The sequence below is a fragment of the Capsicum annuum genome, chromosome 4 (genome assembly GCF_002878395.1).
Source record: "Capsicum annuum cultivar UCD-10X-F1 chromosome 4, UCD10Xv1.1, whole genome shotgun sequence".
Lineage (NCBI taxonomy): Eukaryota > Viridiplantae > Streptophyta > Magnoliopsida > Solanales > Solanaceae > Capsicum > Capsicum annuum.
Window position 1 is genome coordinate 39,961,533 of NC_061114.1, and position 22,448 is coordinate 39,983,980.

The 22,448-nt window shown below is 32.0% G+C and overlaps 1 protein-coding gene and 1 long non-coding RNA gene across 8 annotated transcripts in view; one reads left to right on the forward strand and one right to left on the reverse strand.

Annotated features, from left to right (window-relative positions):
- LOC107868032 (ABC transporter B family member 26, chloroplastic) overlaps window positions 1-3,877 on the reverse strand; it is a 55,233-nt gene extending 51,356 nt beyond the window's left edge. For 3 of the 6 annotated variants that reach the window (XM_047411786.1, XM_047411785.1, XM_016714589.2), the window contains exons 1-6: window positions 3,291-3,825; window positions 2,785-2,912; window positions 2,255-2,297; window positions 1,698-1,742; window positions 1,439-1,561; window positions 1,261-1,364 (exon numbers count right to left, since the gene is read on the reverse strand). In XM_047411786.1, coding sequence (XP_047267742.1) covers window positions 1,261-1,364; window positions 1,439-1,561; window positions 1,698-1,742; window positions 2,255-2,297; window positions 2,785-2,912; window positions 3,291-3,722 — 875 coding nt within the window. In that variant the 5' untranslated portion in view covers window positions 3,723-3,825. Of the gene's footprint in view, window positions 1-1,260; window positions 1,365-1,438; window positions 1,562-1,697; window positions 1,743-2,254; window positions 2,298-2,784; window positions 2,913-3,290 lie in introns of all 6 variants that reach the window. The other 3 variants (XM_016714588.2, XM_016714586.2, XM_047411787.1) reach the window with 3 other exon arrangements.
- Window positions 3,878-11,066: 7,189 nt separating this feature from the next.
- LOC124898133 lies at window positions 11,067-12,911 on the forward strand. 2 transcript variants are annotated; one of them, XR_007054891.1, is made up of 2 exons: window positions 11,067-11,622; window positions 12,488-12,911. It is a non-coding gene; the product is annotated as an uncharacterized LOC124898133 (long non-coding RNA). The 2 variants fall into 2 exon arrangements; XR_007054890.1 differs by having other exon boundaries at window positions 11,067-11,241.
- The last annotated feature ends 9,537 nt before the right edge of the window (window positions 12,912-22,448 follow it).

Genomic DNA, 22,448 nt, shown 5'->3' on the forward strand with positions numbered 1-22,448 from the left:
CCATCACAACTAACAACATTCCAACTAGCACCAACGCATCGTCAACCATCATGCATTCATTTTTCAGCCATCACAATCAACACCTCCAACTACTAATATCAAGCAACGTCACGTCACAACCACCACCACCACTATCAACCGCCACCCTCATAACATCTCTATAATACCAACCATCACAACTATCACCACTAATATTACAAATCACTAACATCAATCATTGTCACCGCAACTACCATTATAAACCATCTCCACTATCACTAACAAACATAAATATTTTTTCAATCAAATAATATAATTTTGTTGTATTAAATTACATACTTTTCTGATATATAATTAGTTTTTATTTGAATTGTATTTTTTTTACTTATATATACAAATAAAAATTTTTTGCATATACAGTTGTTGAAAAACAAGCAGTCTTAATCATTTAATTTTCAGATCCAGAGACAACATCTTAATCATTCAGACGAATCTTAAAAAAAACAAATGCAGCCTAATGATTGGAAGTAAAGGGGGTGGCAGCTTTACTGGGCAAATTGGGTGGAGTCAACATCATCTCAATAGCCACCGATAGGGTCTTATGGAAGCATAGCACGGATGGAGTTTTTTTAGTTAGAAGTGCATACAAGAGAGGTTTGCAGGTGATGGGTGGGGTTTCCAGTACTATTGGAACTATTTTTGGAAAAGTGAAATCCCTACAAAAGTTAAATGTTTCACTTGGTTATGATGAAGAGAGCATGCCTAACTCAAGAAGTACTACAAAAGAAGGGGAAGCAGCTGGTTCCTAGATGTTTTTTGTGCCATTTGACAGAAGAAACAAATATTTTCATCTTTTTCTTCATTGCAAATTTATTACTCAACTATGGAAACTGTTCCTCAACATTACAAGCATCACCTGGACAACACCAGAACACACATCAGATCTTTTGAGTTGTTTGATTAGGAGGGGAGGCAGTAAAAGACAAAAGAGATGGTGGGAATTAATACCATCATGTATATGGTGGTCAGTTTGGAGGGAAAGAAATGGGAGATACTTTGAAGATCGGTCCAATACCATACACAAAGTTAAATGGGATTGTATTGTATCTTTACTTTTTTGGTGTAAATAATTGTGTATAGAAGATGTAGATCAGATTATAGAACTAATAGGAAGCTTGTAATTGCTATTAGTTTTTGGAGGTAGCCAGCATACTATGCTGAAGAATACAACTTTACCAATTATCAAAAAAAAAAAAAAGTAAAACACCGAGGAAAACTTACTGTCCGTATAATAGCATTATTGTGAATAGTGCACAGCAGATAGTCAATGTGCACAATCCCAGTGGCCAGGACAAAATCAACAAATAAACTAATGCACCTGTTCCCTGAAAAGGATAGAAGTAAATCACCAACTCAAAAATGAATATATGAAAACACTAGACATCTTAGGGAATCTTACCTGGAGAAAATTGCGTAAAATCAGATTTAGGTCATTTCCAATAACACGAGACACTTGTTGACAATCTGCCCCTAGCCTACTTGTCAAATCACCAACTGTTTCAGAATCAAAAAAGGATATATCCTACAAAAATAAAAGGTAAGCCGAAATACATAAGGATCTATTTTTAATATAGAAGTGATTTGACTTCTTTCTTAGACGAGAAAAATAATGATTTGTTTATGTTTAAGCGAAATAACCAAATAGGATTTACTGAAACCTGAAGAAGAAGAGTGGAATATAATTTTTCCCTCATTCGCTTGACCTGCAAACGAAGATGAAGGACAAAGCAATCAAACAATCTATGTTTCTTGAAAACTTTAGCATTAAAAAGGTTATTAAGTATACGGAATTTATAGTGTCCTCAATATATATGGCTTTAGCGCTGCTCTACTGCTCTTAATACTAATATTACCATTTTCAAAAAAAAAAAAAAGATTATTAATTATACTGAATTTATAGTTCTGGTAAAATTAAAGATCCTCTTCAGATCAAAATCCACATTTGGAAATGTCAAAGCTCCTTCTTTAGATATTTATTATCTCAAATTAGTAGTTGGCCTCTCGACCTTGGAAATAGGAAGGCAAGCCTATTTGATTGGATGTCATGAGATAGTAGATACAATACTAGATTTTTGGGCCACTTCTTGCCAGACAAAACCAGTATGATTAGGATAACCCCAATAAAAAAAAAATATGATAACTGAATTCTTCTCTTCTTTTCTTTTTTCTTTGACTCCTCATCTTCATACAAAATTCTAATGTGATTAAGACTCACCAGGATCATATTTGCGAGCCCAAAAAAGCAACCTCGCACACCACTGTTTGCTCAAATTGGAGAGGGAGATGAACAAATATGTTAGAATGCTCATAAAAGCTGGAAGAACATGCAGGTAAGGAGGTTGGAAAAGAATACAAAACAAAGGATGATAGAAGCGGTGTTAATGCACAATAAGTGCACTAAGTCTTAGTTCAAAGTTCTACCTACAGAGGAGAACTCTGATCATGCAACTTGACTATTTCATCTTCTTTTTGTTAAATGATCATGCAACTTGACAATTTAAAACAAACTTTTCAAGAGAGTAAATTTAAAAATTAATAAATGGAAGAAAATGAAAAAAAGATTTAATCTCGATTCGTAACATTAATTTTAATCCATTCAATTTGAATTGGTATTTTCTCCATCATAAGAATAATTAGTCTTGGGCAGTTTATTTGTGAAAATGTATGTATGTATAACCAAAAACGGACTGCCCCTCAAATCAGATCAATTAAGTTGAATGGAGAGTGATATAAAAAGATGTTAACCTGCATATTCCCGAAATGATGCACAGCACAATCAAGATTCGCACATTCCTGTGGAACAGTGGGATACTGCTACTTTGTGCCGAAAAGATGGATGCTGTCAGAAAATGCGGGATAGAAATTTCTGATAACTGATGCATAGCAAAGTAATCACCAGTTAGCAACCTTGGTTTTTATTAGTACTGTATTTCCTTTCGCATGTTAAAGGGAATTTTACACAATTTTACTTGTAAATAGACTAGTTTGACTGATTTTCTCATCATCCTTAGACTCATTTTCAGGGCTTATTTGGCCACTTTCATTAAAATTAATTAATTTAATTAAATCATTAATAAAGGGCGGGCTTAACTAGACCCAAGACCTCCCAATTATTGGAGATTTATTTTCGTTCTTTTCCATTTGTTTCACTTTACTCTATCGATTTCTTCCACCTTTACTCTCTCGATTTCTTTCTTTCTCCATATGTAGCATCATATATTGAAGTTCAAGTAGGCACATGGAGAACGTACAGCAGTAACAATCAGTGCAGTAAAAGCAGCAAAAACGAGCAAACCATCTTTAGCTATCAATTTCCACATTCTGTGAAGAGCATGTACAACAGTCACAGGCTTCGCTGTTCCTCCAACATCTACGTTTTCTGACGAAAACCTCCACCAATTTCCACCCGGAAATACATTTCGAACAAATCTGATCCATTCCACCAGCTTCTCCCTCAACCCTGCATCACTCGAACTACCCTCGGGATATTCTTGTACGGAGGAGTATGCATTAATTGAAGCCGAGCTCAGGTACCGAAATCGCTGGCTAGAGAAAGAGAATTGGATTTTGGATTTTGGGTACCTTTTGTAAAGAATAATGGTCTCTGGATTTTGCCTTTTTTTTACAGAATATAAAATTCTTACCCGAGGTTGAAATTGCACACTCGACAGAAGCAATGCCATAGCAGCAGTAATATATAAACAGCGCCGACGAATTGAATTTTTAGTTTTGAAGGGGGAGAAACCCTCAAGTTTTCAATTAAGAAAAGAAGATAAGTGGGTCCAAATTTAATTGGACAACTTGAAATTCTTTTTAATCCGAAGTCCCGCCAAATTTTGTGGGAAGCTGCCAGCTGGTGTCTCGTGGAGACTATAAAGATTTTAATTTTTTATTTATTATTATTATTTAAAAAAAATGGAGGTAGGAAAAGCAAAATGGAGGAGGGTATTTATTGCAAGGGGAATCAAACTTTTATCGAGAAGATGAAAGTTCAGATAACTAATCAATTAAACTATTAAAATTCTCTAATTTTTTATTTATTACTAGTTTAGGTGTACGCGCATTGCACGTGTACCTTACTTTAATTAGTTCAAACATTATATTAAATAGTATATTTGTTTAAATAATAAAGATTAATATAATAATTAAATTTAATATCTTTTGAGTATGTAAAAATGAAGAATTTATTTATTAAACCTAATCTTTACCAAAAATATTTTTTAAAAATTGATCAACATTCATCTACCATCTATAAATTGCAACAAAACAATATAATGATAGAGATATCACAATAATACAATTAAATATAATCTTTACACACAAAAAATTTCTCAAAGTCGTCCGACACTCATCTACCACCTGTAAACAATACAAAATAATAAGATAATAGAGATATCAAAAGAATACAACTAAACCTAACCTTTACATAAGAAAAATTCGCCGACCAACAATTATCTTTATCACATGTAAACTACAATAAAATAATATGATAAAAGTGATATCAAAACAATACAATTAAACATAAATTTTACACACAAAAATTTCTCATAATCGATCGAGATTTATTTACGAACTATAAACTACCACAAAATAACAAACTAATAGAGATATTATGATAATATAATTAAACCTAACATTTACCTAAAAAAAAATCAAAATCAACTCGCATTCATATAACATCTGTAAATTAAAATAAAACAATAAGATAATAAGATATCAAAGCAATAAAATTAAACATAACCTTTACACAAGAAATTCTTCAAAGTCAACCGACGTTATGAGGTGCTAACTTAGATTAATTTGACTCTAATACGGATACTGATATGTAGATCGGGAAACCAAATAAATAATTTGTCATATAATACACTTCCTGAATCAAAAACATATATAGCAAGCTAGGCATGAAGTTAATATATAAATGACATTATCTTTCCTCGAACATTTTGTTGGATGAAGCAGAAGCTCTTTCATGGCCCGATAATGTAAAAATTGCAACATATATCAATGCAACGAAGAGAACTGCTATCGTAATTAATAATAGTCCAAAAATCAAAAAGAAATCAAATGACTTATCAATAGGACTTAACATATATATAACCGAGGCTGACTATTTTTACGGCTTGAACCTATGACCCAACCGCTAGTCCTTATGTGTGTGTTTGTTTCCAGTGTTTTTATGGGTTTAATTATAGCCTATAGTGTGTGTTATTCTGTTATTTATACTATGCATGTGCATGCGTACAGTTGACATTTGTTAAATATATAAGTAATAAGGATAGAATTTCTAAATACCAAAAGCACGCCTAAAAAATCACACAGTTAGACAATCAAAACAACGTTTAAAAGCAATGAACATCAACAAATTTGCTAGATTATAATCTTCTGTAGGAATAAAGTCTAGAATCAAAAAATTCAAAGCCATAAATTATAAAGAACTCTAGAAGAATGTAAACTGAGAGAAAATCACAGCGGGTTTAAAGGTTCAACTCAAGCGTGTTGAAAATCTGGATTTTTTGGGTTGGAGTTTAACGTGTTGCTAATCGTTTTTTATTTAATATATAGTTTAGAAGTTGGGTATTAGGTTTTGTAAAGGATTAGGACTTTTGTTTTGTAGAAATATTTTTGTGCCTTTTTTTACACGTTTTCCAAAATTAATTAACATTACTAATGAAGAATATCTCATTAATATTATGCCTAAACTAATTTTATGCCTAATGAATTTTATGTTTAAGAATTCTGCCTCTAAAATATGGAATAAAAGTTAAATTACATTAACCTATCTTTAAAAGGATTCTATCTAATTAAAATATGGAAGGAAAGTTCAATCACATTAACTCAATAAAATTAAATAATAATTACGAAAAAATAGTGAAAAAAATGATTTTGTCTAAAGCAGAATCTTTTAACGAAGGGCCAAAAGTTCAAATCATTTTTCTAAGGGCCTTCACACTTTTAATATATTATAGATATAGATTATTACCAGAAAGAAGAGATTTTACTTCCGAGGCTATGGTCGACCCAAAACTATATTTGTTGGGTAAATCTAAAAAATAGACCCAAATTGGGGTGACTTTCAAATTTTAGCCCCAAATAAAAAAGCTTCCTTAAAATAGCCTTTACCTTTAACTAATATTTTTTTTGAATAAAATTACCCCTAATCAATGGAGTAAATTACATAAATGTTCCTCATAATAGATAACAACTCCATATTTATATGTTTCAACTTTTATATTTTTTCTCTTTTTAATTTTACTTTAATTTTTATTTTTAATTTTTTCTTTTTATTTTTAATTTTTTCAGCCTTTACTTTTTCCCTTTTTCCTCTCAACTTCTTTTTTTTTAATATTATTTTTATTTTTTATTTTTCTTTCCTATTTTTTTTTTTTCTCAACCCTTACCTTTTTTTTCTTTACACCTTTTAATGTCTACTTTTATTAAAGATTTTTTTTTCTTTTTAAAGTTTTCTCGACCTTTATTTTTATTTAATCCCTTTTTATCAACATTTATTTTTTTCTATTCTCTCTCAACTTCTACATTTTCTTTGATTTTTAATTTTTTAATATTTTTCTTCATTTTCTGCAATTTTTATTATTTTTGTTCTTTTCTTCAATTTCTTCCATTCAAGTTACATCTTATGAGTAAGAGTTGACACTATCACATTATAAAGACAAGACTTACGACTTTCAATAATACGTTACGTTTCATGGGCAAAGGTTGACACTATTACACTATAGAGGTAAGACTCGTGACTTTTAAACAACAAGTTATGTTTCATGGGCAAGACTCGACACTACCACATTGTATTTTGATTTATGAGATGTTTTATAACTCTTACCTCAAAGGAAAAACTTAGCTCATGGACTTTCAAACAATAAATTATACCCTACGGGCAAGAGTTAACTTTATCACGTTGTGTTTTCATTTATGAGATATTCTACAACTATAGCCTTACAGGCAAGACTTAGCTCAAGGACTTTCAAACAACTAGTTATGTTTCATGGGCAACAGTTGACACTACCATATTGTATTTTGATTTATGAGATGCTTTACAACTATTGTCTTAGAGGCAAGACTTAGCTCAAGGACTTTGAAACAACAAATTATGCTCCATGAGGAAGAGTTGACTCTAACACGTTATGTTTTTATTTATGATATGTTCTACAACTATTACCTTAGAAGCAATACTTAGCTCAAGGACTTTCAAACAATAAACTATGTCCCACGGGTAAGAGTTGACTCTATACGTTATATTTTCATTTGTGAGATGTTCTATAACTATTGTCTTAGAGACAAAACTTAGCTCAAAGACTTTCAAACAACAAATTATGCCCCACGAGCAAGAGTTGACTCTACTGCATTATGTTTTTATTTACGAGATGTTCTATAACTATTGCCTTAGACGCAAGACTTGGCTCAAAGACTTTCAAACTACAAATTATACCCCACAGATATTTTTATTTATGAGATGTTTTACAACTACTGCCTTAGAGGCAAGACTTAATTAGCTCAAGGACTTTCAAACTACAAATTATGACCCCACGAACAAGAGTTGACTTTACCACATTATGTTTTTATTTATGAGATATTCTACGACTATTGCCTTAGAGGCAAGATATAGCTCAAGGACTTTCAAACTACAAATTACGTCCCACGAGCAAGAGTTGACACTATCACGTTATGTTTTTATTTATTAGATGTTCTACAACTCTTGCCTTAAAGACAAGACTTAATTAACTCAAGGACTTTCAAACTACAAATTATGCCCCACGGGCAAGAGTTGACTCTACAATGTTATGTTTTTATTTTTGAGATGTTCTACAGTTATTGCTTTAGAGGAAAGACTTAGCTCAAGAACTTTCAAACTACAAATTATGTCCCATGGGCAAGAGTTGACACTACCATGTTATGTCTTTATTTATGAGATATTCTACAACTCTTGCCTTAGAGGCAAGACTTAGCTCAAAGACTTTTAAACTACAAATTATGCCCCACGGGCAAGAGCCAACACTACCACGTTATGTCTTCATTTATGAAATGTTCTACAACTCTTGCCTTAGAGATAAAACTTAGCTCAAGGACTTTCAAATAATAAATTATGCCCTACGGGCAAGAGTTGACACTACTATATTATGTCTTTATTTATGAGATATTCTACAACTCTCGCCTTAGAGACACAACTTATCTCAAAAATTTTCAAAGAAATTCGTAACAATAATTCATGCCCTTAAATTTGCTTTGATGTAAAAAAGAAGACACCTTTGCGGATTATCCAATTTTTTTATTTATTAGCAAAATATAATAGAAGTTCAGAAAAAAAACGATCAAACAAAATAGAGAAATAAAAAAAATTAAGAAAAAAAAAAGATAAAAAAAATCAAGAAAAAAGCGAAGAATTAAAAAATTGAAAAAAATAAAAATGAGAGGAAAAATAAAAATAAAGTTTTAGAAAAATGAGGAAAAAAAAGAGAACTGAAAAAAAAAGAAAAAAGTGATCAAACAAAATAGAGAAATAAAAAAAAGAGTGAGAAAAAAAAAGGCAAGAAAAATAATGATTAAGAAAAAAGCAAAGAATTAGAAAATTTGAGAAAATAAAAAATGAGAGGAAAAAATAAAAATAAAGTTTGAGAAAAATGAGAGAAAAAAAGAGAACTGATAAAAATCAAAAATAAAAAAAAATAAAGGTTAAAAACAAATGAATTAAAAAAAAAAGAAATAGATAATGCTTGAGAAAAAGGAAAAAAATAAAGGTTGAGACAAATGAATTAAAACATGAAAATAAAATTAAAGAAAAAAAAAGTGAAAATAATAAAATATAGTATGATAAAATTAAAATAAAAAATAAAAAAGGTGAAAATAATACAAAATAGAATAATAAAATTAAAGGCAAAAATAAAAAGTGAAAATAATAAAAGATAAAATTTGAGAGACAAATAAATATAAAAAGTTAAAAAAAATATATTTGAGGTGTAGAGGGGCAAAATAGTACTTGTACTAAACTTAAAAAGTAATGAAGGTTATTCTTTAAAGACATTTCTTATTAGGGTCAAATATCTAAAGCCACTCATATTTGGGTGCACGACATGATGTAGGTCACTCAAAGAATTGTTTGTTGCGCACAAACAAACTTTGGAGCCGTTGGGGATAAGCTCTTGTACTTGGTAATAAATTAGGTCCCATTTGGTCAACAAAATAATACTCCCTTCGTTTTTTAAAAAAAGATCTAATTTAATTTATCATGAAGTTTAAGAAAATAAAATAGTTTTTTAAATTTTATAGTGTTAAATTAAAGATATGTCAAATATATCAAAATGTCCTTCAATTTTGTGGTGTTAAACATGTCATGTGAAAAGTTAAAATTAAAAAATGGCTAAAAAGGAAAGAGATCATTCTTTTTTAAACGAATTAAAAAGAAAAGTAAATCATTTTTTTAAACGATGGGAGGAATTTTTTAGAGTTCAAGTTGAAGTTGTAGTTGGATATGTGTTTGGATATTAATTTAAATTTTACTTATTTTTTAAATTTTATGAGAGAAGTAGGAGTAAAAACAAGTTTTACTTGTTTTTACTTTTCCAAATACAATTTCAAATTGTATTTGAAATTCTCATGGTCAAATGCATACTGTTTTCACTAAAGTGAGATAATTTTTTGAAATAGAATTAATAATTTTCATGGTCAAATGGCTATTTATATTTGGAATTTGTATTTTTAAAAGATTCAGCTATTTTTTCTAGTTTGTTTTTAAAAGGGAATAACTATTTTTTTGTTAATATTTAATTTTAACGTTTTACGTAAAATATTTAATATCATAAAATTAAAGAACATTTTCATACAACTGACATCACATCACATTAATTTAATATCAAAAGATTCAAATTTTTATTTTTATTTTTTTAAACTCCATATCAAATCAAACAACAAAATACTATGTCTCATTGATGATATAAATTTTCGGAAAATTACATAAATGTGCATCCGAAAAAGTTATATTATAAAATATAGTCCACTTTTTTAATTTTAACCAAAAATGACTCAATTGGTATGGACCTAAAAAGTAAAGTTTCAATCAGTAACTCAATTAATCCAATTAGCATTTAATACACTTTTTTGCTTATTTTTTTCATTTTTGTAACTTTTTTTTTCTTCCTCGCACTTTTTTTTAACTAGTTTAAGTGTACGCGTTTTGCGCGTATTTCACTTTAATAAGTTCAAATATTACATTAAATAGGATATTTATTTAAATGATAAATATAAATATAATAATTAAATTTAATATTTTTTTAGTATGTAAAGATGAAGATTTTATCTAAACCCAAACCTTACCAATTTTTTTTTTTAAAGTCGATCGACATTCATCTATCATCTGTAAATTGCAACAAAATAATACAATGATTGAGACATCAAAATAATACAATTTAATTTAATGTTTACACACAAAAATTTTCTTAAAGTCGCCCGCCACTCATCTACCGCCTGTAAACAATAAAAAAATAATACAATAATAGAGATATCAAAATAATACAAAGAAATATAACCTTTACATAAAAAAAAATTTCAAAGCCGAACAATCAAGCACATGCAATCGAATCAAGTTAGATGAGCATCAATCAAATTCTTCCAATAGACAAATCAATTTGTTTTCTAGTTTAACATATATCTCAATATTTATAGAAGTATTTCCTTAATAGAGTCCTATTTTAGGAGTATTTTTCTAATTGAATAGTACAAAGAAAAATATTAATTAATTCTCCTATCATATATTTTAAAAGTCCCATATATTTTAGAAAGTCTAGTAGAAAGAAAAATATTAATTAGTTCTGCTACTATATATTTTAAGAGTCCCATATATTTTAAAAAGTCTAGTTAATATAATAAAAAATAATTAAATAATAAATTACAAAAAAATAAAAAATAATTTTGTCTGAAGAAAAATCTTTTAATAAAGGCTAAAAGTTCAAATCACATTTCTAGGAATTTTCACACTTTTAATATATTATAAATATAGATTTTAGATTGCAATCAACCAACAAGTCACATTTTATTGAAGAAAACAAAAATAAATAAGAGCACAAGCAATGGAATGACAATAAATTCAAAAAGAAAAATACTTAAAATAAATAGCTCGAAAGATGGGCTTAAGTCCGAAACAAAAAAAAATCATAAAAAATAAAAGGACCTTTCAGAAGCTCTGTTGGAATTAGGAAGGTAAACATCTCTTCACTTCTCAATCTTCCATAGAAGCACTGATAATTTTTCTTTAGATTGTTTCAGCGCCCTTCATTTTTTGCTTTCGTTTTACGTTTTCGTTCTTCTTTCAGATACATGTATCCTTTACTTTGATATTTTTTTTCCTCTTTCTTGTAGCTTTAGCCTCAAAACACAGATAGTGTGCTCTTTTTTTAATTCCCCCCCCCCCCCCACCCCCTCCCTCCATCAGATCCAAGACAACCAGCTCGACAATAGCTTTCAATTTTCAATTGCAGCTAGATCTATTCCAGATCTGGTGATCCTTGCCTCTGACACGAGCTGAGGGGGAGATTTTATGAAAATTTTTATTGAGGAATGAGTTGCGTCGCTGCATTTGAGGTTTATATACTTAGTAGATAATATTATACATTTTTTTTATAATTTTGTATATTATTGCATAATGATGTATAATGTTATATACATTTGTATAGTAATATACATAATTATACAAATATATACATACGTATGTATCATGTTTAAACATGTATCTACATTGTATAAGTGTGTATAAAATGGATAGGAAAAAGAAAGTCACCAAAAAAATGACTCTTATTGTATATACAGCAATATATAAATTTGTACATTGTTATTATACAAAATAGAGGGTTTCGTCTTATTCCTCGAACTCAATACAACAACAATATACTCAGTGTATTCCCACCTAATGGGGTTTGGGGAGGGTAGAGTGTATGCGGACCATACCACTACTTCAAGAGAAGTAAAGAGGTTGTTTCCGATAGACCTCCGACTTAGGACCAATAACAGTATAACCAATACAAAAAGTAAGTGCATATAAACTAGTATGGTACACAAAACAAACTAAGAGTATAACAAACACAAAAGATAAGTGTATAATAAACTAGTACAGGATGTAAAAAAGCCAACACCACTAGCCCTAAAAACTACAGCCACAACACTACGAACTAGAAACTCAGTGTCAGATGAGTCATTGATTTAGTATCTCAGTGTCAGTACTGAGTTCAGTCTGCAATAAAGTGGTATCTTGGTTTCAGTATCTAGCGTTGCAATAATTGTGTTCATGTTCTGTGCATTCATGTATATGTTCTCGTGCAACATTTTCATGACTATTCAGTTTACATATTGTGCATGCATGAGCCTTTGCATTTAGCCTTACCTTATTTATATACTCGATAAAATTTTATACTGACACATTTGCGCTATGGTTTTTTATTTGACACCATAGTTTCAGAGGCATAGGATTCAAAGCTTCCTTAGCAGTTCAGTCCCAGTTAGCAGCAGTAGTAGTGAGTCCTATTCCTTCGAGGACGAATCTCAGTTTACTATTAATGCATCAGATTTGGTTTATATTCTCAGTGGACAGAGTTAGTTGGGGACATGTCCCATCAACTCCATAGTTCAGATAGTTTAGAGGCTTTTTAGACAGATGTTGATGTAATAGTATTCAGTTTTCAGTTTGAGTATGTATAGATCTGTTGAACCCTATGGCTAGTTTCCACATTTATTTCAGATATTATGCAGTGTACAGGTACAGATATCAGTAAAGGATTAGCTTGTGGTCCTTCGGGTCCATAAGCACCATGTGATGTCACGAGATGGGATCTCGGGGCATTACATCATTATAGTATGAATATAATATTATTAGTTTATGATGGGATTTTGGTCTTGGAGGTATATTTAGTATGGATTGTATCTTGTATCCGATTAAGAAATCATAATTAAGCATACTTGGCATGATTGCTTGTTCTTAAGGGAGATTTTCTATATTAGGACTAAATTATGGCTTATTTAATATCTAGTAGTGCAATTAGATACCTTCTCCTAGTTTGGGGGAAATTTACCTTAGAATGAATTTCAGAAATAGGAGTGGGACCCTCCGACCCACTTAAGGCCAAGATTGGCATTAACTTCGTGTAGGACCTATATGCCTTGCGCATTATTTAATATACATTTTTTAGTCTAATGAGATTTATTTTCATGATTCTTTCTTCTAGTTTGGTACCTGGGAGATGGTATGAGTTCTGGTTCAAGTCCGGCAAATGATGATATGAGTATTGGTTCAAGTTCAGTAAATAATGATGTGAGTTTTGGTTTAAGTCGGGTTCATTCAACTCATTCTACATAATTTCACATTCAAAACCAATTTGCATTATGTAATTATACATAGCACTTACCAAGTACATCTCATTTATTCCTAATAACAAAAAATTTAGAAAAATTACTCCTAAAAATTCAAAAGGGATAACGGGTTCAAAAGGCTCCCCCTAGAAAAAGAACCAAAAAGAACAACCAAGGGGTGGGTGAAATGTGATACAACTAGACAGATACCAACAAACATTGAAAATTGACAATAATCAAATTTAAATTCTTTTTGTAATTTTTTTTTAAATTTTGTCAAAACTGGAAAATGTCTAAAAATTGAAATCCCATAACTTTACCATGAACAATCAGAAGATTTCCTACCCTACACTTAAAATCACACTTCATCCCCAAATTATAAATTAAAAGTAAGGATAGAAATACTCCCTGAGGCCTCTAAGACTAGCTAGTAGCATTATGATCATCAAAGAGGTCTAGTGGATGACACATTTAGATTTTCAAGCTCCTTAGTTCAGATATCTGGTACTACGACTTCCCTTCAACCTATTGACTCAAAAAAGTAGAAACAAAGGTGATACTAAGAAAAAGTAAAAATAACTACCTTAACTTGGGTTGCCTCTTAAGCAGCGCCTAATTTATTATCACGACACGACTCACATCACAACACTCAACCGCATTCTTTCATCCTCTTCCTCCTACTTGGAGCCTATTTTCTTATTCTTTTATAACCTTTTGAGTGCTTACTTTTGTCTATAGCACTTTTTGCAACTACTTTTTCAGGTTCCTCTTCATGTTTTTCAATTTTGAGCTTAGTTGTTGTCATGATCCAATTTCTCAAGTCAGGATGACACCTACCAAAATCCACCAGTAGGTGAGCCAACCTAAAGTCCAAAATTTCTAGAAATAGACTACCAAGAGAAATAAATGATGATAGGAGAATAAATATAATAAATAAAGAATAAATATAAGACAGTCTCAAAAACTGGTCGAATCAGTACAAGAGATTCAAATATAATAAGAATACAACATAAAGTACTAAGTAAATATACATGTACAACCCATCTGGAAATATAAAATAGAGTTTACTCTAATCTATAAGAGGGAGAATAATGATACTCCAAACGCTAGGAGCTCACCTAAAATCTTTGATCCATATCTGCTATGCATGATGCACACAACAATTGTGATAACTATTGCATCCAAGAGCGCATACAAGTGTACATGGTCACCCAAGAAGTAAGTGGCCTTAGAAAGCCAAGTATCGATCCCACAGGGACTTGGTGATTAAAACTATAAGGTTCAAGTGTTATTAATGAAATTAAATGAATGCAAGAGTGACCAATTGATATTTTTTTTAATTATATCTAAGTAACACGAAATAACAATGGTATGTACTTTGGATTGTAAACAACATAAGGAGAGCTTCCTGGGTTGAGACATCTAATATATTCATGTATAATTATAGTTTCTAGTTGGTGTTGGTGTTTATCATGATTGTTGATCTAAGGGTTGATATTATAACTTGGGAATGGGAATCCTCTAAGTTATATACTCAAATTAATCTCACATCTACATCATTGAGAGGGGTGTTTAGGTATAACGCTATCCTAACCTCTAATCATCCTTTAACAATCATTATCTAATGATTAAAGTAATGATCCAAACTATATACATTCTTCATTTCATCCCTTAACTCCTATGGTTAATTCATTTTGAGACTTAGATTTATCTTAAAGTTCGTAACGCATTAGAATGGTATAACTAGAATGTAAAAACAATCGCATACTTGATAAACATATAAACCAACTTTAAACAAAAATTACAAAATAATGTTAGTAACCTCTAACCTAGAGTTAGGGTGGTTATACACTCATAGTGTTACAAAGAATCACCATAGATGAGTTCATAGAGTAAAACTACAAGAAAGTAAAGTTTGAGAACAAAGAACACTAGTTTGAGCCCCTTACTTGCTTCCATTCTCTCCAATTCCTGTGATTCTCCAAAGGTGTGTTAAAATGGAGAATTATTTCAGATTTTATAGTGTTTTAGGTCGTCCTTTAGTTCCCCAACACGATATAGATCAATTGACATCATTACCCTTTACTATAGAGGCTTAAAATCAAGGTTTGGAGGTCTCGGAGGCTGCCCCACTCCGCGAGGCCTCAAAATCGTCTTTGGGGTCACGAATCACACCTAAGGTGTGGTTGAATCAGTGAATGTATATACTAGGGGTCTCTATGGACCTGATACTAGACTGCTGTGAGGTGTACAGCGCAAGGGGTAGCCCAAGGTGCCCGATTTTGCCCTTTTTAGGACGATATCATTATGCGTTGGCTCCATGTTTTCCCACTTCTTAGGACTTGTTTGTAGGCTTCAATTATCTTTAAAAAAAACCTCAAATAATTTCACACAACATCAAATAACAACTATTAGTTCACACAACACATTAGAGTTCAACAAAGTACACTAGAACAAAGCATAGCTCAAGCTAACGCAACTAGTTTCCTCGTCTAAACTCTATTTGATCTTTTTGACTCTTAACTTGTTTCAATTAAACCTAAAACACTCTAAAAATGTTCTTAAACACATAAATACACAATTACACCCTTAATAACTCATTAATCTCATTGAGAAGTCCTTGAAACTAAGCTACACTTTCATAGATAATGACACTTAGGAGTATAAATATGCCTACGATCAACACCCCATACTTAAAGCCTTGTTTATTTTACATCAATAGTCATCAAGAAAGACTCTTAAAATAACTACTACAACTAAGACATTTAATCTAGAACTACAATGACTACATGAATAGCAATTTTCACATTAAGTATGTTATATACATTTGTAAACTCATAAACATTACTTTAAAACATTCTAGCCTTAATAATTGACTCTACCAAGTTGGAAAACTCATGTATAGTACTCAATCAAAGCGATCATATAAGTTACCTACCTATCATCAAACATACACCATCACCACAAGAGAGTTACCCATGTTTACCAACTGATATACAAATCATCATAAGAATGAGTGTAAGAATCAAATTCTGCTCACTCTCACAAAGAATTCACATGTCACATAAGATGAACCATTGGCTTTCCCTTAGTGTGGTACTCCACTAATATCAGAATATTGAGGTTCAAGATCAAGTAGGACTTTAAGGGTTGTAATGTAGGATATAGGAGAGGTAGGAACTAATCTGGCTAATAAAAGTGGCTATCTTCCCTAAGTGCTTTATTACATCATATTATACATTGAACTCCATTCTCAACAACCAAATTCCCAACACTTCTAGCTTCCCACATATCTTTTTCCCCCCATCTCTTTAAGCTAGTTTATATATTGTAAGGAGGGAGTATTATCTATCATCACATGATTCAATTTTGACCAATTTATTTCTTTTTATTACACCACTCCCAACCACAACACTTAAAATTTTTCACACCATTAGCTACTATTTTGGGATTCACTTTCACCTTTTTCTTCTTAAATTTTACACCCTTACCCATTTCAATTTTTCATCGAAAGTGCTTAGGAGCTTTAGATCAAATTAACGTCAATCAAAGAAAGGGAATAGGCTACATATGAGGCTACCAAGGAATAGGCTAAAGTCTCAATGGGGATAACTAAGATTATACACCAAGGGTATATAAAGGTGGTTCGAACATATATATTAAAGAATTGCCTACAACCTAAACCCAATATTTTATACTTTTCTTTGCACACACACCAGGAAATTTCTAGACATTAATATGTAATAAGGAACATAAAAGAAAGCTCATATCACACATGGAATATGCTCCATTCAAGTAGGATCCCTATAGACTCTAAACCAAGTATTAGCACGAATTCATAATTAAGCTAACAACGCATAAGAGTCATATAGATAAGCCTAGGTGTATGAAAGTAGTCCTTTAAATCATTCAACATGCTTTCACAAACAAAACCATTTGCATCATATAACCATACATAGCACCTAGCAAGAATTTCTTACTTATTCCTAACATAAAATTTTTAAAATTTACCACTAAAACTGAAAAAGGGATACTGGGTTCAAAGGGTGCCCCTTCAGAAAATAACCAAAAAGAAAAACCAAGGGGTGGGTTAAGTGTGCCCTTACTAGACTGACACCAACAACACTAACCAAACAAAAAGAAAATCTTTTTTAATTATTTCAAATTTATTCAAAAACTAGAAAAACAAATTAATAAAAATTGAAATCCTATAGCAACACTTCACACAAAACCATGGGAAGATTACCCACCCAACACTTAAAACCATACTTTGACCCCAAAGTATAACTACAAGTAGATATAGAAATACTCCTGGAGGCTTGTAGGACTAGTCTTTGCCATGCTCCTTTGCTTGGGTTTTTGGTCCTCAGACTTTCCTTTAACCTGTGACTCAAAAAAAATAATAGTGATAATAAAAAAGACTAAGAAAATAAAATACCTACCTTAACTTGGGTTGCCCCCAAAGCAGCGCCTAATTTAGTGTCATGGCACAACCTACATCACTACCTTCAAATGTATTCCTTCATTTTTTCCTCCAACTTGGAAGCTATTTTCTCACTCTCTTTTGACCTCTTGAGTTCTTACTCTCAAGGTTTGCATATTTTTAAACACTAGAATTTTTAGGCTCTTCTTTTAACTTTACTACTTTGGGCTTAAGTAGTGGCTTGGGCAACTCTATAATATAGTCTGAATAGGTCATTTGTGGTTTGCATTTCACCACTCCATACTCATGCATTCCCATTATCATAATCATGCACAAATCCATATAATATGAAGGTGAATTGAGTGGTTTATATAAGTTGAATACCATCTCTTCATCATCTAGTTCATAGTAAGAGTGTCTTTTCTAACATCAACCAGTGCTCCTTCCATTGGAAATAATGAATTCCCCAATATGATTGGTAACTTATCATCTGCATCATAATCAAGAACAATAAAATTAGAAGGAATAATAAACTTAGCAACCTTAATTAGCACATCTTCAATGATTCCTTCAGGATGCACTCTATTTCTATTTGCCATTTGAAGAACCATAAAATATGGGATCAACACGAGCTGATCCCGAGTCCAATCACTGAGTAGGAGATGTATATGACTAACACCTGCAACACGTGGGGATACAACGTCAAAGGCGATTAGCGATTGGAGCGCTAATATGTAACTCAAGGATAAAGATAAAATAAGGCCAATAGTTTAAATCATGTCTACCATTATATATAACCAATGTAATACATATATATATATATATAATATATATATATATATATCATGCAGGGATAGGGAATAAGGTTTAACATGAACCTTCAAAATTTTAGCCTGTGTTGTGAAGCTTAGCTGTGATATTGGTTACACCCACGGGCTATATGGGTTCTAGTTCTCACCCCCTAGTTGGGTCCCAGTTCGTGTAGCCGCATAAATCAGAGAATAATTTTACGCATACACATGAGGGACTCAAACCTCCCACTAATATACTAAGGTGACTTGGTCACTCGATCATGTAGTGTAGTATGATATGGGGGACTCAAACTTCCCACATCATAAGGTATGGAAGATTTGAACCTCCCGGTCATATTAAGCAAGAGGACTCGAACCTCAGGCCGTTTTGATCACTTAGACCTCCCGGTCATAGTAGCAAGTGGACTCGAATCTCAAGCCATTTTGACCCTTGCGCCAACAAACGCGGTTTCCAGTGTTGATACCTAAGAATATACACCTTCACAACTCGGCTAAACAACCATCTTTAAAAACCCAATTCAAACCATTATTTTACATACTCAAAAATTTAGCCAATTGCTTGCCAAAGGCACTTCGTTGGCATTGTCTTACCAACACTACTTGCAAGTATACCACATGCCATTACCATTATCAACCAACCATGTATTCATTTGACTTTAGGACTCAAACCCATCATCTAACAGATACACTTGTTCAATTCAAAGTTTAGGGACTCAAACCCATTGTCTAACAAAGACATAAATCAAGTTAATATTTAGAGACTCAGGTCCATTTAAAAATATAAACCACCAAGGTCCATTTAGATAACTACATGGCCAACAAGGCCTTTACAAAACCATTTACCAACCATTCATATCAATTAGGCCATATGCCTTAGTTCAAAACACCATTAACATGTGACTATTTTATTCTTTTAGGCATTTTTCCAAACACTTTGAGGGCATTCTATTAACAAGAGCAAAACCAAAGTAAAAACCATCAAGTTTAGGGTAACCCATGACCCATTTGTTAAACCACAATTACCAAGAACTCATATGTGTAAACCATCACCAAAACAAGTATAAACATAAGTTAAACCAAGGGTAAACAATACTCAATCATATGCAACAAAACCCTCAATTTTGATTTTCAAATTCACCATTTAAGAATCATAATCACAGCGTAAAACATATGATATTTGAGAACTAACAATGAGGTAAGAGTCACATACCTTATTCATAAATATTCATGGAAGAAACTTGACTCTTGAGTCTCTAGATAAACACCTTTGAAGAACCCTAGCCCCCAATCCTTAAGAGAGAGTTTAGAGATGATTGAAGAGTTTTAATCTTTCCAAGTATGTTATGAAAGGCCATAATAAGTTATGAGACGTGGGGACTTAATGGTTTTGGGGTGGGAAATGCATAAAATGTCCTCAGCTTAAAATCTAAAAGCTTTACTACAAGAGGGTGCGACTACAACCCAAAAACCATACCTGAAGGTACGAGTGGTACCCTTGTCTTGTACCTTAGGCATCCTCTTGGACCTTAATACTGACCAACATATGACCACCCAAGGTCCAACTCGTATCTTAACCTACGACCAGTACCCACTATACCTTGGTCAGAATACTTTGGACAAGACTTAGGGCATCATATGATTAGGCTCTTTACTTCTAGTACCCTATCATATAACTAGAAAGATGCCTAGTCATACCTTGGATAGTAAGTGACATAAAACACAATGTGATACATATGAGTTAGGGTCCCTTAGCCGTACCACATCATACAACTAGTACCCTAAGTCGTATGATGTCCTGTGAGGTCAAAGTCAAAAATTTTCTTAAAGTCAAAACCCAGGGTATTTCAGTCTCTCCCACTTAGATCATTCGTCCTTGAATGATGAGTAAAGACAATGTAAGACCCCGTAAATCCTAGTCGTTTCAGTCTTATACTGTATGCCAAAAGAAGTCCCAAACTTAGAAAATTCCAGCGAAGTATGAGCACTTAGTCAATATTTTTGGCCTTGAGATTTTAATTGTTTTATTTTTGATCCTTAAGACCTTAAGATACCAATTTTTAAGTTGAATCATGATCATAGAGGTCAATGGGTATTGTCGAGAGAGTTTTGGATTTTTTGGACCTCGTTAGAAGCTTGTTTGGATGTTGAAAATAGTGAGTCAATGCAAATTTAACATGTCATGTCGTCCATTGCGTTGACCTCACATCTCCATCACATCGACCAACCTTTTTCTCAGCATCAGATACAAATTTTAGTGAAATAATGCGAACTCAATGCGGCACGTCGAGATCGCATCGGTACCGTTGATGTGGCACATCGGCCTATGAGTCGTTGGGAGTATTTTTATTTCAATCATTAAATATCTGTGTCCAAAGGGGTAATTAAGTCAATTCCCCCCGCTCTTATTCCTCCCACATAAGATCAAAGCCTATTCTAACCACATCATGCTTATTTTCATCAATTTCTCTCAAATTGAAAACCCTAAGCTTCAAAACTCAACCCCAAGAATTCCAAGATTCCACCATTGTTTTTCTAAATTGGTTTAAGATTCAAGGTTTCCAAGTCAAGAGCTTCAAGAATCCTCCTTCAAGAACACAAATAGAGTCTCAAAGCAAACTTGTTCATCTAGTTCATCATCCAAGGTATGTGGGGTTTGAATAAGGACAATCCCTTCATCCTTGTGCCTAAAATTATGTTTTTCAACAAATTTCTTATGAGTTTAAGATAGGGTTTACACCCAAAGTATCTTATTGATAATTTTGAGTATGATATGATTGAATTATAAAATCCCATATTTATTTTGAGTTAAAGAATGCTTTTTTATGCTTTCAAATACCATGAGCATGATTTGAGGTATTGTTTATAGCTTTTCCATAGAATTGAGCAAGATATTGTGATTGGAAGTTATTATATTGATATTATTGATGAATTTTAAAAAGCTTTCAAAGTATGATGTTTTGCCATGCATTTACATGAGTTTGATATATTGATATTCAATTATATAAATAGTATTTGATTTGATCTTTTGATCCTCCAAATGAGTTTTGGAATCCACTTTACACATTTAATTCGGATAAATGCATAACTGGTTTTATAGTAAAGCCTTATGCGGGTTTTAATGTAGATTTCCACTAGATGAGCATAGCAAATTAAAGGGAGTAGTATTTAGCACCGAGTTGGGTATGATTACAAGGTCTTATACCCAGAACTACGTGCCACCATAGGATTAAGAATTTGAGTGCCCATAGAGGCAGAGTTGTGATTACTTGAGTTGAGGTTATACTCCCTGGCAAGAGTATGACCCCTTTCCCCATTGTGAGGTTTCTTCCTTAGGAGGATAAAATATTGGACTCTATGTAGCTCGCATGATTTATGTCGGTTAAGAGAACTTCCCTTGCAGTATAGTTTTAAAGTGTTTTCCTAAAGAGAAGAGTCTTACAGAAAAAAATTTAGAAAACTAAGTGTAAAGGCTCACAAGTTTTACTCAGATTATGTTCTAAAAAAAGATAGTAGTTTCGGATTTTAGCTTTCAGATTTCTGATTCAAGAGAGAGTCCTTCTTATACTTAGATAGTGTGTTTTAAAGAAACAATGCAAGTATAGCTTCCAGAACTAAATGATATGGCTCATGAGAATTATTAAGTATGAATTACTTTTATTACTTCAGATTTCAGTCTTTCAGATATTCTTGCCTATGTGAGTCATTTTCATTTAGCATGCATTGTTTTTATAAACCATAATGACGAGATGATATTTTACTTATGCATATCTCCCTCATATGCTCAGTACATCCTCAAAGTAATGATCCACATATATGTCTATGTGCTACATTAT